Raw genomic sequence first — 14,095 nt, 5'->3', positions numbered from 1 at the left:
ATGGTAAGATCAAATCAGTTAGTGCATGACACCTCTATTGCATATTTGTATCATTGTGTCTCTACTCTCTCCTACTTTGTTAGGGCTGAGGCCACACAGGGCAACTTCCCTGTTCCAAAAAGGAGGAAGAAAAACGAAAGGTGAACAGTTATGAGGAGGTGTGATTTGCTGGAAGCCACTAATAGGACAATCTTACCATCTGATAGACACATTGCCTCTGGATTCAAGATGATTTAGGTGAATGGAAATCAATTTGGAAATGACAATGGATATGCCATTTTCTTACATTGCAATCTATCACCAGAGGCTATAGTCATAACATTTAGTTATTGTCTTTGCAAAAAAGAGTGACTTCTACCTATAGCCAGGATCAGAGGTTGAAAAGTAGTGAGCCTTGAACCAAGCCTATCATAATGTTTTGTTTGGTTTTTTAGTTCCACTCAGTGATCTTTTTTTTTAATTAAATTCGAACTAGTGTCCAACATGTAAATATTTTGACAGTTTATATGAAAACCCAATTCCTACCTTTTCTTGAAAAATCAAAGTGTCTGGCTTCTCCGGACTTGCATTACAGAAAAACAGGAATTACCTTGAACAAAAAGCAGCTGCCCCTTAGACAGGACATACATCCTCCAGTTTGCCACAATCCCTACCACTCCCAATTGAGTCAAAATCACTTTACTCATGTAAATAACTTGTGTGGACACTGGGTGGACATTTGAGCTTCTCACTCCTGGCCCAGCTCCCACGGCCTTACTCCAGGAATGGGGCTGGAGTCACATCTGCAGAGCAAGTGGGTCTGGGCTGCTGTCAGAAGAGAGGCCAAAGGTCATTGGCATCTTCATCAAAATTCACATTATCGAGAACTTTCTAGGTCTAAGGCATAGCCTGACCACCATATGAAAAAAGGGAGAGAGTCTTTGTGCTGGTGAATGACAATCCCTAGATAATTAGGGCCCAGAGGGACAGGGCTCCCTAAGCAGCAATGGTGACATAGCTAAATCTCCCAGGGCTTGGCCTTAGATCCAAGCCTGTTTCCCCCTTCCCCCCTTCCCCAAAGTCAGAGTCAAAGCACCTCTTCTTTCCTCTCCTGAGGATCCGGACAGGGCTTTCTTTATCAGTGTCCTCGCTGCTAAAGCGAGAACCTGCCTTCTCCCACCCCACTGCCAGTAGAATGTTTTGGAGATAAGCAGAAAAACTTAAAGTGAATTATGAGGAGCAGTTTCCAAATGGACAGCCCCTCCAAAGAAGATAAAGCAGGTCTGAAATGCTAATGTATGTAGGTCAATGGGGAAAGAAGACATTATTCACGATTCTTTACACCTGTGAATTTTCAGAAAGGCATGCATGGCAGAGTGTGGGCTGCCTCTGGATACCTATCAGATTGGTTTGGTATCTTTTCTCAACTAATCTTTGACAGTTTCCCTATTTTTCCCCCGTGTACACAGAAACAAGTCCAGAGGAAGCTGATTCACGCACATGTGCGCACAACATAAGTTTCTAGGCTTATCTAAGGGAAGAGAGAAATTGTTTCCTTCTGAGATTTTAATTACTCCCCACTTCTGTAGATGCTGGGTATGAGCCCCAGAACTAGTTATGAGTTGCACTCTAAGTGCTTGAGTCCCACAAGACATTTAGCTCATCACCATTGCGCACAGCAACGAGCCCCCACAGAACTGAGCTGCAAATTGCAGCAGTCAATAAAAGTAACAATAAAACTTACCATCTCGCAAGTATTTACCATTGCGTAGGCGCCGGACTTTCTCTTCCTCAATTTATACATTCTCACTAGAGACAGTACCCTCTCCAAGGGGGAGAAGACTGGTGTTTGGGGGAACATTAAAATATGAAATATTACAATGGTTTGTTGTCCTCAAAGGGCCACCATATGTAAATAGATATATCTATGGCCGGGGGGTGGCGGGTAGGAAAAAAATATCTGAGAAGATAATTGCTCAGTTGATCATGAAAAGAATAAAGGTTGAAAGATGCTGCATTAATTCTTAACATACCAACAAGAGCTGCTTAAGGGAGATGCTATTTTGTAGGTGAAAAAGTGGAGATTTCACAAAGTAAAGGGATTTGCCCAAGGATGCCCAGATGGTTCCTAGTGGGGCCAGGATTTGAAACTAGACAGCCCACACCCTCAGCGGTGCCTCTGCCACTGTTGGGCCTGTGTTTGCTCACCTGGTTCTCTCCTCCCTGTTAAGGACATTAGGAGAGAGCTGGGTTGTATCCATATAGTGCGGTTGGAAGCCAGTCTCAAATTGGTTGACCGGTGGTGAGTTGACCATCCAGGGCCACTGGAATCACACTGGCAACAGTCCTCACATCTGTGCTCTGACAGTCACAGCTACGAGATAGGTCTGTATCTGGAAGCAGAACGTGGCCTGAGGGTGCCACGCTTGTTCCAGTTTGCCCAGGGCTGTCCCGCAATGCCCTCAGCCCCAGGCACATGGGCTGGTTTATCATTTCACACCTAGAACACGGGTTGGGGGTTTGGAATTAGGATGCCAGAACCCTTTCAACTTGAAGGGTTTCAAGAGACATTTAGTTTCAAATTAGCATCAGTTTGACTAGATATACCCCCAGGTATGTCTGTGCCCGTCTTGCCTAGCTGCCCACGTCAAGGTGCCAGTAGCCTAAATGCTTCTCTCCAGACATGGGAATACACAGGGAGGAGTGAGTTATGCTGTGCTGGATCTGTGGTCACATTCTCTCCTTGGTAACCTGTGAGGCTCAGGGCTGAGATAATTCAGTCACAGAGACCAGTTTGGGAGGCACTCTAATCCCCTACCACCTCACATGCGTTGGATGTTTCCAGAAGATGTGCCATTTTGCACATGGGGCCACCTGTCATCTCTGATCAGGCCGATTTTTATATTTGGCACCCACCTGGAAAACACACAGTCACTTCAGCTGTGCTGTCCAAAATCTGGTGCCGAATAGACCTGGATGTCCACTTATTCTTCTAAGTGAATATAGGAACTTATAGGAATTTATAAGTTCACTTACAGGGACTTCATTTTTTAAAAAAGGGAGTCTGACACTTTTGATCATGGGAAAGACAATGCTTGGAGATGAAAGGGGAGACATTTCAAGAGCAGAAGAATTTGGTCACCCGTGGCCCAGGGAGAGCTGTTCTTGGGAGCCTCCCACTCTTGATGCTGGCTGGCTTCTCCCAGAGATTGAAAAGAGCGTCTCCTTTCCAGATCCGCCCTCTGCTTCCCAGGAGAGGACACTGCCTGGATCACAGAGAAGCAAAACTTCACACACCAGCTTCAAGGTCATGACACCAGGTGGCCCATTTCTTTAATCAGAGAAATATAGCCACGAGGAAGGGGAAGTCTGGCCAAGACAAAACCCTCCTGCTTCTCAGCCTCTCATGCTGGCAGCCATGTCCTTGAGCAAAAGAAAATGATGGCCCAGCTTGAAGCTTTCAGCTAGCAGCCTGTAATTCTTTTATTTTGCTTTGGCAGGACCGCTGCTAGTTCATCTGGCTCTGGGAGCGACAGGGTGATTATCATTTATTTTGACACTCCTGAGAGTGTTGTGATGTGGGAAGACAGAGATGGACGTTGTGCAGGACCCACACGTGTGTCTGTCACATAATTATCATTCCCCACCATCGGGAAGCACACGTAGGCACAAGACAAGCACAGATAAGAAGCCACCAGGCTGCTGAAAATGAATGAGCCCTTCTTCTCGAGTCAAAGACGTAGGCTTGGACAAGGTTAAGGCACAGGTGCCATCCATAGGCACCAGAATAACCATCCTGGTGCCTACCTGCTGGACATCAGCCCTGGGTTTGGAATTGGTGTATGACTGCTGAATCCAGGTCCAACAAGAGCCTCTAGGTGGGGAAAGAGCTCAGAGGTAGTAGGGAAGCATGCCTGGTTACGTAAAATATCCAGTGTTGCTGAAGCCCAGTGTCTGTCTGTACACAGGCACCAAACTGAATCTTGGGAGAGAGAGTTTTGGGTGAAGCAGAAAAGAATAGCTGTACTGCTTTGCCAGGTAAAAGCGGCCACAGCAGGCTACTGCCCTCAAGACTGTCTGAGTGTCTGGCCCTGCTCCTTGAACCATTACCATAAGACTCCTCACGACGAGGGTATGTGGCTTTCTTCTGAGTGGTTGCTGATGAGGTCCAGAAATCTCGAGCTCAGCCCGAAGTTGCCATCCTCCGCCTGGGTGGAGTCTTAGTCCTGCAGAAGAATTCAAAGGTATTGTTTATGTCTATTCCTTGAGGAGGAAGCAGGACCCTGACCCACGGCTGCACTGCTGCCTCTTGACTGCTCCTCCCTGTCTCTGTGTTCCATCCCTTCCCTGGTTAACAACTGTCCAGGGCTGCCCTTTGGAACTCAGGGAAGGTCAAGGAGGCCAAACAAAGCCAATTTCCTACAAACCAGAAACACAGAAAGGATTTGTACTGGAGCTCCACAGGATCCTGCTTGGTTTCACAGGCAATGCTGTCTCTTCTTCTCAGTAAGAAGTTATCACAGCTTCTGGTCACTGTGGACTAAGGCAAAGCTCAGTGAACTTCAAGAACTCAAGTCCTAAAAGAACAGTGATGGAGGATCTATTGCATGTCAGCTCCTGAGCTTAGAAGATGAACGAAACACAGTCTGTGCTACCCGAGAGCTAAATTTAGGACCCTACGGCCCATTTCGTAAAGATATCCTAAAAATGAAGAGGTTCCCTCCTCAGAGAAGTTTGGGAAACGCTGCAGATTCTATTCTCTCTTGCAGATGTACAGTATGCATTTGCTTATTAAGGACACTAGGAAGTCCTCCAGGAGGGAATCCTGCGTAACTGTGCCTCCTGCCTCTTTCCCAAATGTGTTTGTCTGCTGAGCCCATGGAACCAGAGTCCCCTGGAAACAATTTAGGAAATGCTGGTTTAGAAGGCTTGTCCAGCCATTGCAGAACTGGAGGCCTGAAAATCATGATCCAGCCCCCAGTGGAGGAGCTGGAAAGGGCAGGGCGTTGGGCTCACCAGATAATCTGGGACTTAGGATAGAGCCCTGACCCCAGAAGAAGAGCAGAGTATCTACCATGTGGAGAAGCAGCTGCAGCTACACAGTGTCAGTGTGTGTGAGCGTCTGTGTGTGTACATGTTAGTGCAGATTTGTGATCTCCACAGCAGAAACCCAAATGGGACAAGACGGAAGGGAGACGGGGAGTCTGGGCAACTCAGCAATGATGGGTTCCAGGGCTCATCCTGCCATGCCAGGTACCTGTTTCTATGGATGACTTAACTCTCAACTCCTTTGTCGGAGGCCATCGCCTGCACCACCATGATGGGCTCAGAGCTCAGGGCAGTTCTGATGGTAAAAGACATTCTCCCCGGGACACCAATGTACTAGCCACTGCATCACTTTATTTACCGTATCACCCCATCCCTCAAATCCTTACAGTGACCAAAGAGAAAGTGTCACTAATAGCCTTATGTTAGGAGGGAGCGAATGGGGAAACTGAGGTTCAGGGAGGGCTGATTAACTTGCCCAAGTTCACAGAGTTACTTTAGACTTGAACCTAGATGTCACCCCAAGGTCATTATCGTCAATGCTGCAAACCTATTCAGATAACTTAAGCAATGCTTATTCTTCACTGAGCTGAGGCTCAGAAGTAAACCCAGGCCTGTGTTCAAGGCTGGGTGAAGACAAAGATCAAGTTCACTGGCTCCCTAACAATTCACTGAAATAAAAAAAACTTTTTCTGTAGCCATGGGAATACTCCAGGTTTTATCATACCATGTTATCACATCTGTAAAAAAGAATAACCCAAAATGACATTATTAATGAATATGCTCTGAGAAACAAAACCCATCCACCTGAGAGGTCTTTTTTTTCCTTCCTGTGAAGCCATGGCAGTCACGGCTGTGATGACTTCGGTGTGAGACTTTCTTTTGCTTATTCATCTCTGACTTCAGTTAAAGGCGGATTAAATAGGGCACAGAGTCCATCTGCCAAGCGATCATTAGGCACTCACAGAGTGCAGGGTGCCGGGTCATGCGTGTTTAGTCATGCGTGTGGAATCCATGGTCTGAAGGCCTCCTTCCAGGCCTTTGCCCACCCGGAGCTCACTTCACACAGCCTGGGGTGAGATGCAGGCCTGGAAGCTGCGTCTGATTTCTGGTGGAGACACTCAAGCAGGCCTGTTTCCCTAGACCAGGAAGGCAAGTGAATGCCCCCTTCACACTCACGCTGACAGAACGGGAGTGGCTGCCTGGCCCACCAGGCAGAGGAAGAACCTGGACTCTGGGGTGGCTCAGCGGGAGACGGCACAGAAAGCAAATGGCTTGCTAACATCTTCCAAAGCACAGGGCAAAGAAGGGGACTTCACATGCCCAGAATTTTCTATTCTTGAACTGACCCATGAGCCCTGCCCTGTGACGGTTTCATAAAGAAACAGAGGAGGGCAAAGACACAACAGTAGAATATGTGTCTGGATGTATCTGGCTTAATGGCCATAGTGGAGAAATTAACTGAGACTCCTTAACACATTGGTGAAATTGACCGAGACCATTTAACAAATCGATCCAACCTCAGGATGGTCCAATCCCCTTTGGTTACCTGATCATTCAGACCGTATAGCTGCCCATCTGATTCCTCTTATGGGAAAGAATAAACTGGCTTTGATGGTTTGAGAAGCACTGTTATAAAAGGGAAAGGAATGCCAGGGTGGTGGCTACGCTAAGTGAATTCTGTCTTTCCCTTCAGCTTGAATAATTTCTGTGTATAAATATTCCTGCTGGGATCTATAGGTCTGCTGCGTCCATCTCTTACCACTTAGCTCACGTGTTGTGGGCCCCGAAGATTCCAAATCAGAAGGCAGGGCCTTATATTCATAGAAGAATAAACTGCTGTGAAAAATCATGGTTGGACAGGTCGCCCTGGGCCAAATATGGTGGCTCACAGTTGTCAGGATCAGCAGGCAAATGTGCGTGATTGTGCACATGCTTCTGTTGATATTCACGATTATGATCCCTTGACCTTATATTTTTATCGCAGACACAACACGCTCTCCCTGTGCAAATGCTCAGAACATTACAAATTGGGCCAATGTCTTCCCTCATCACCCACCGTTAATCCCAGCACCCTCTCCTTTCCCAGATTCAACCACCAGAGCCTGTGTGAGGTTTACCCTTATAGACCTTTCTCTGTGCATTTATGGGCATTAACTGTACCTGAAAAAAATATGTGCATAAAATTTGTGGAATTTTATGCATGCAAATAGGTTCACAAAAATGATACTGTACTAAGGAGACCATTCCCCAACCTGATCTTTTTCAATCTTGGAAAGCCCTCCATGTTAGAACACGTTTGATCTTTTCTAACTGCTGCAAAATATCTCACAGTGTGGGGATACCACCCTTTTAGCAATTCCTCTGTTGGTGGTCATTTAGGCTGTTTCCAGATGTTTCGCCGTAGCAGGGACTCCTCCATGAAGACCCCTGCCGAAACCTCTTGTTGACACATGCGAGTGTATTTTGAGGGTAGAGGCCGAAAGAGTGAATGCATTTTTTTTTTTTTTAAGAGTTGCTATTCACCTGTCTTCAGGAGTGGCTAGTGCCATCTGCCATGCGTATCAGCTGTGTGTGAGCGAGACCTGACACCCTTCTTGACCTTGTTATAATCAAATAGTCCGCGTCACCCTTATCTCTATATCGTCTTTGTCCCTATGGTGCCAAAATCATCAGGGCCGTGCCGAGGATGCTCATGTAACACTTGCTTCCGTTCCCTCTGACTGGAATTGACCAGAATACCTTTCTCTCCAAGGTCCCCCCTCCTTCCCCCGCTTCCACCCACTCACCCCTCTGGCATCTGCACTGGGAACCTTCCCTGAGCCCCTGGTAGATGATGCTCCTCCATGTTTTCATCGCCCACCCTCCCTCCGGACATGCAGAGCTTTTTTATTTTTATAACGCTATCATTTCCAGTTACCTCTAACCTGCCAGACACCAGACTGTGCCCTCATTGCACCACTATTTCCCCATTGCCCACCCAGGGTCGCCCATGTGGTAGGCATTCAATAAGAGCTTTTGAAATGAAGGGACGCTGTCACACGGCCACATCCACGATGGAATGAAACCCGTGGAAATAAACAGCATATCAGCAGAAGGAAAAATTAAGCTGTCAATCTGCTGAACAGCAAAGATTTCTTTCCTTCGGGTCTTTTTACATGAGGGAGCCGAGAGGGAGGGGAAAGGAGAGCTAAAGCCTAATGGGGTCAGGGAAGGGCTGTGCTTTTTTAATTTGGAAGGTGGCTGACACATCAGTCCATGGCCATTGCCCAGGTGGAGGGAGGGGCTCTGCCCATCACGGTCCCCCAAGTGACCATCTCCTGCTCTCTGTCCTGTCCCCTCAGGGACCACGGTGATGCGGATAACAGCCTTTGACGCGGACGACCCAGCCACGGATAACGCCCTCCTGCGCTATAACATCCGGCAGCAGACGCCTGACAGGCCGTCTCCCAACATGTTCTACATCGATCCTGAGAAAGGAGACATTGTCACCGTCGTGTCACCTGCACTGCTGGACCGGGAGGTGAGCAGGACAGCACACAACTTCTTTTTCATGAAAATCGAATTGCGGCTTTTACACTAGGGAAGCTGTGGGGCTTCAGTCAATGGCATTTTATATCGTAGGCATGGAAGTGAGATATTTACACATGGCTGGATGGGGAGAATCTGTACTGGGAGATGGGATGTTATGTGACCCCAGAAACACACACTGGCAAAGCCCTATCCTTTGTAGGTGTTTGTATTCATTCCCAAGCCAAGTCTAGTTGATTTGCAGTGTTGCGTTAATTTCTGCTGTACAGCAGAGTCATTCAGTTATTTGAGGCTCCTGGGGTTGTGGGCTGCTGTTTCCTCGCCTTCCTGCTGGGGCTTGAGGGTGGAGGGAAGTGACTCTCTGAGGGGGCTGATCCTCTTCTGGTCGCAGAGCTGGGTGGTGTCCACTGACTTCTTGCTCAAACCTCTGCGGCCTGGGCCCGTGTGCCCCGCAAGCCTCTCCGTGCATCTCCGCTCTCGTCCCATGGGGCCGTCTCTGTGAAACCTCGCCCAGCTTCCAGGTCACATGTCACAAACAGGTGCCCCGCCGGCTGCAGTCACCCACATGCCTGCTCTTTGGTTTGGCCCACGGTGTTGTAAACTTTCACATTAGTTGCCGTATCAAAATACTTTGATTTCATGTTTCTTTTTTATTTGAATTCCAATTTCCAGCCTTTCTGAAAAGCAGAAAGGCTGGAAAGTGGGGGCCCACTTTCCACGTGGATGATCAGTCATCAGCAATAGTCAATGAAGCTGGTAGCAGCTGTCCCACTTAGGGGGCATGTGCTCCTGCCCTGCTTACGTCCGCATAAGACGTAACACATACCCCCAGCCAGGGCCTGTCTCCTGAGTTCCAGGTCCCCCCTGTGGCTCCTCGCAGGTTATCTCCCATGAGTGAGCCTCTCGGCCCTTCACACAGCACAGAAGCCCACTGAGGGATCCTCCCCCTCCATCCCCACCCCCGCACACATCTGCCCCCACCCTGGGAGTCCTCATCCCCAGCAGGACATCATCCCTCACACCTGTCCCCTTGCAGTTACCCTTGACCTTCGGCTCCAGGTGAGTGCTGGGCGTCCCTACGGGGCCCTTTGCATTTTCTTCTCGGTGCTTTTGATTAAAAAAGATGCCTGCGTCAGAAATGCCTTCTGCTCTCCTCTCTGCTTTTCTACTTCTCCCATGATGCTGGGTTGGACCCGCTCTCTCTAGGAAGACGTCCTCCTGCCCCGAGTCTTCGCCAGCCTCGTTCCTCCTCCAGTCTCTGACAGCACCTTCCTGCAGCCCTCACGTGGCATCTGTCACATGCTCTTTATGCTGTCATTTGTCCTTTAAAGAATATCCCCCCGCCCCCGCTCTTCGTCTTGACCTGACATAGTAACCACTAGTTACATGGGGTTATTTACATTTTAATCTACATTATTGAAATTAAAATGTAAAATTCAGTTTCTCAGTCAGATCAGCCCCATCTCAAGTGCTCTGTTGCCCCAGGTGGCTAGTGGCTTTTATGCTGGTCAGGATGGAGCTAGGCTATTACCGTCATCACAGAAAGTTCCAGTGGGCAGTGCTGGCCTAGATAGTAAACCTCTTGAGAACAGAGATTGTCACTAAATGCATGTTTGTTTGCCTGCTGCCTCACACAGCTTGGGCACTCCTTAAAATCCTAATTATGCGTTTGTTGGCATACAGTCAAGAATGAGTTGGAAATGACACTAAGATTTTACATGTGAAGGGTGGGGAGCAGTAGCCGGAAATGGTAAATTATTGGAAGGGAGGGAGAGCATGAAATTTGCATTCTGTGATTGTCACTTGGGAAATGTAATCATTTCTCATTAAAAATATCAAGCAGGAAAAAAAGAACATATCACGTCCATTTCCTTCATTTTATCTCTCATTCTCTTTCCAAACGTCCCTATTTTGATGACTGCTTGACTGATGTATTATCTTCTTCAGAGGCAAGTAATGACTTTACAATTCTCTCTTTATTCCCTGCCCAGCACACATGTGCATGTTTGCACGTGCCTGCGCACGTGTGCGCACACACGCGCGCGCACACACACACACACACACACACACACACCAGTTTTCCCATAATCCTTAATTCTCCCAAAGGTACTTACAGATACTTCTTACAAGAGAAAGATGAAATGCAGTTTTGATATTTCTATCTCAGCTTTTCTTTTTACTGGTAGGAAATGTTTTGTTAAGTCCCTCTTTACAAGCCAAAAATGATAACATAGATTATTCCATTTTTAAGGTTTATTTGGGGGACAGAAGTGTCTCAAGCTCATGATATTGTCATTTGGGTATTTGTTAAGTTTCAGTATGTATGTAATTATGAGAGTTGAATTAAGTCTTTCTAGCCACAGTACATAAAGAACACCAAAAACACACACAAACAACGAGAAAAACAACAATGCAATTTAACCCAAATTGGAAAATCAATGAAAATGAATGAAGAGTATCAGTTTTCTGTGAGGGTTTCCAGAGTTCAGTGCTGACCCAGGCAACACTGGTCCAATCTGAAGGAAAGAAATATCCCTGAATTTAGGCAAGCCACGTCTGTTTACTAGAGCTGTGCTAAGTGTCTCTTAGGCAAATTTGCTGAATGAGCGAAATGTGACTCTTAAGTTATTCATCTTTAAAGGGACAAAACTTGCACATCGGACTTCCTATTAATGTTTTCCAGTTCCAGTGTGTTCATCTCACCTTTCCTTTCCTAAAACTCACACGCATGTGACAAGTTCCTGCCGAAGGATTATGGAATTGTTAGTTATCATTTCGGAAAAACTCCTAAGTAGGCATTCTATCTTAGGTGTGGTTTTATTTTTTTATAATGATTTTTATTTTTCCATGATACCTGGTTTACATTGTTCTGTCAGTTTTCTACTGTACAGCAAGGTGACCAAGTTACACATACATGTATATATTCTTTTTTCTCTCATTGTCATGCTCCATCATAAGTGCCTAGACCTAGTTCCCAGTGCTATACAGCAGGATCTCATTGCTTCTGCATTCCAAAGGCAATAGTTTGCATCTATTAACCCCAGACTCCCAGTCCATCCCACTCCCTCCCCCTCCCCCTTGGCAACCACAAGTCTCTTCTCCATGTCCATGATTTTCTTTTCTGTGGAAAGGTTCATTTGCGTGTATATTAGATTTCAGATATGTGATGTCATATGGTATTTGTCTTTCTCTTTCTGACTTGCTTCACTCAGTATGAGAGTCTCTAATTCCATCCATGTTGCTACAAATGGCATTATTTTGTTCTTTTTTATGGCTGAGTAGTATTCCATTGTGTATGTATACCACATCTTCTTAATCCAATCATCTGTCAATGGACATTTAGCTTTTCCATGTCTTGGCTATTGTAAATAGTGTTGCAATGAAAATACAGTGCTGCATGTGTCTTTTTCAAGGAAAATTTTGTCTGGATATATGCCCAAGAGCAGGATTGCTGGGTCACATGGTAGTTCTATGTATAGTTTTCTAAGGTACCTCCATACTGTTTTCCATAGTGGTTGTACCAATTTACATTCCCAACAACAGTGCAGGAGAGTTCCCCTTTCTCCACACCCTCTCCAGCATTTGTTATTTGTGGACTTATTCATGATGGCCAGTCTGACAGGTGTGAGGTGGTATTCTTTGTGGTTTTAAAAGTCAACTCTAGACCTAAGCAGATTTATGCACCATTCATTTTTAAGAAGATATTCCAGTGGAACCCCTATAAAATTTGTTGTGATTCAAACCAACATTAAGCATAATTACCATGCATTCACTCACAGTATCTCAAATAGCATGTTTGAGCATTGACTGGTGTGAGTGTAAACAAATGGGTCAAGGACTCCTTCTAGATCTGGGGCCAGAAAAACCTGAGATTTTTCAAATGGTTTGTTCCCAGCTTGCCCCCACTTTGTGGGAGTAGAGGGTCCAGAAGTCCAAGGGTTGACCTGAGCTCGGTTGATACAATGTAAAATTTTCATTTGTATTTTCTGTCCAGTACATTCCCAGGGAGGACCCAGCAGGACCTAAAGGGGAGGTGACAGAAGACTTCCAAGAATGCCAGTCAATGCTTTCTAATGCTACCCTTTCTACTTCCTGGGCTGTCTTAAGTGGGGCCAAAGGAGGCAGGTGCCCTCACTGATCTGCTCCTCTCCACGCTCCGAGGGGGAAAGGGATTGTGTCGGCTTGTTCTTTCACATATTCTCAGTTCTTAGCTTGTGTGAGGTGCTCAAAAAAATCTTTGTTGAGAGCTGAGCAGAAGGAAGGATGTGGGGAAGAGAGAGAGGCAGGCAGCACGAGGTGTGTGATACCTCCGGGCATAAAGGCCGCTGTCTGATAATATGATCTTTTATTTCCCAGTGTGTTTGGGGTGCAGCAGCCTCTGGACCCATAACTGACCCCCTCATGGCCCTTCATAGCCACCATCAGCCGCTGACCTGGCTTAAATTCTACAGGCCAACCTTGCCCAGTATGTGGCATCTGCCCAGTGAGTGGGCTGAGAATGTTACTGAATGCAAGTTCATGTGCCCGAGGCAGAGTGAGGCCAAAGAACTGAAATATTGGAGTTTGGAGCAGAGGAAGGTTTATTGCAGGGCCATGCAAGGAAATAGTTCATGCTGAAAAAATCCTCAAACCTCTCAAAGGGTTTCAGCAAAGCTCTTTTAGAGGCAATGTGAGGGCATGGTTAGTTGGTGTTGGAATCCTTTGTTCTTGCATCAGGCCAGAAAGGTCAGGTCTTAACGTTCCTATAAGGCTCCAACAAGACAAGGGTTATTCTCTGTTTTGTAACTTTATATCCATATATGAATGAAGTCTTACAGGTCAGAGCCTTGAGAAGAGGCTGTCCTTTATATTTCGGTCAACATTCTTTTACAAAAGCCGCAGAGCTAGCATGACTAAGCACAGGCAACAGAACAGATCTAATATGGAGTCACATTTGTTCTTCTGTATTACCAGAAGAGAGTTCTTCCTTAGATGTTCTTCCTTAACTGAATGTGACCTTGGGAGAACACCAGACCATATGGAAAATGATATGGACTCTGGAATTGACAGTGTGTCAGTCCCTGCTTCCCATTCTGGCCAAGGTTAACTCCCTGGCTTCCCCCAAAACCAGCACATTTGCAAGCACATGATTTAGGAATCACCGGGGCAGCATGGTCAACTGAGGGCCTGCTTTAAACAGTGGGTCCCCAGTCATTTGTAGCCTGGAAAAGAGGGGCTCAGGGGGTACAGGAGGGCTTTCTTCCTGTTGAAGGAGGGCTGGTCTTTGGAAAGAGGGAGTAGATCTGCTCTGCTTGGTCCCCAAAAGGTGAGGAGTGGAATCAACTAGGACAGTGGTTCTCAAACTTTGCTGAAGAGCTTTAGAAGCATCCGTGCTCCAGCCAAAGCTGGATCCACAAAATCACAGTCTTTGGGGCAGAAAACAGGCCTCAGTAGTTAAAAACAAATCCAAAAAAACCCCCACAGGTGATTCAGTGAGTTGCATTTGCCTTTGGAGACCATGTACCAGTGTACCTGACTCAGAAGGGGGACCTGGGGTCAG

At 46.6% G+C, this 14,095-nt stretch overlaps 1 protein-coding gene across 31 annotated transcripts in view; it reads left to right on the top strand.

Annotated features, from left to right (window-relative positions):
* CDH13 (cadherin 13) overlaps window positions 1-14,095 on the top strand; it is a 1,446,594-nt gene that overhangs the window by 1,176,485 nt on the left and 256,014 nt on the right. For all 31 annotated transcript variants that reach the window (XR_014804745.1, XR_014804744.1, XM_084957934.1 and 28 more), the window contains 1 exon segment: window positions 8,370-8,548. Coding sequence is in view for 29 of the 31 variants with exons in the window: in XM_084957934.1 (XP_084814060.1) it covers window positions 8,370-8,548 (179 nt within the window). In the remaining 2 variants the exon portion in view is untranslated.

Source organism: Sus scrofa, chromosome 6, assembly GCF_054392235.1.
Source record: "Sus scrofa isolate SSC_HxYL_T2T_F1_AM1 chromosome 6, Sscrofa_HxYL_maternal_Yorkshire_Landrace_v2.0, whole genome shotgun sequence".
Taxonomy (NCBI): Eukaryota; Metazoa; Chordata; class Mammalia; order Artiodactyla; family Suidae; genus Sus; species Sus scrofa.
The sequence above is the reverse complement of the archived record's forward strand: the minus strand, read 5'-3'. Positions and strand labels throughout refer to the sequence as shown.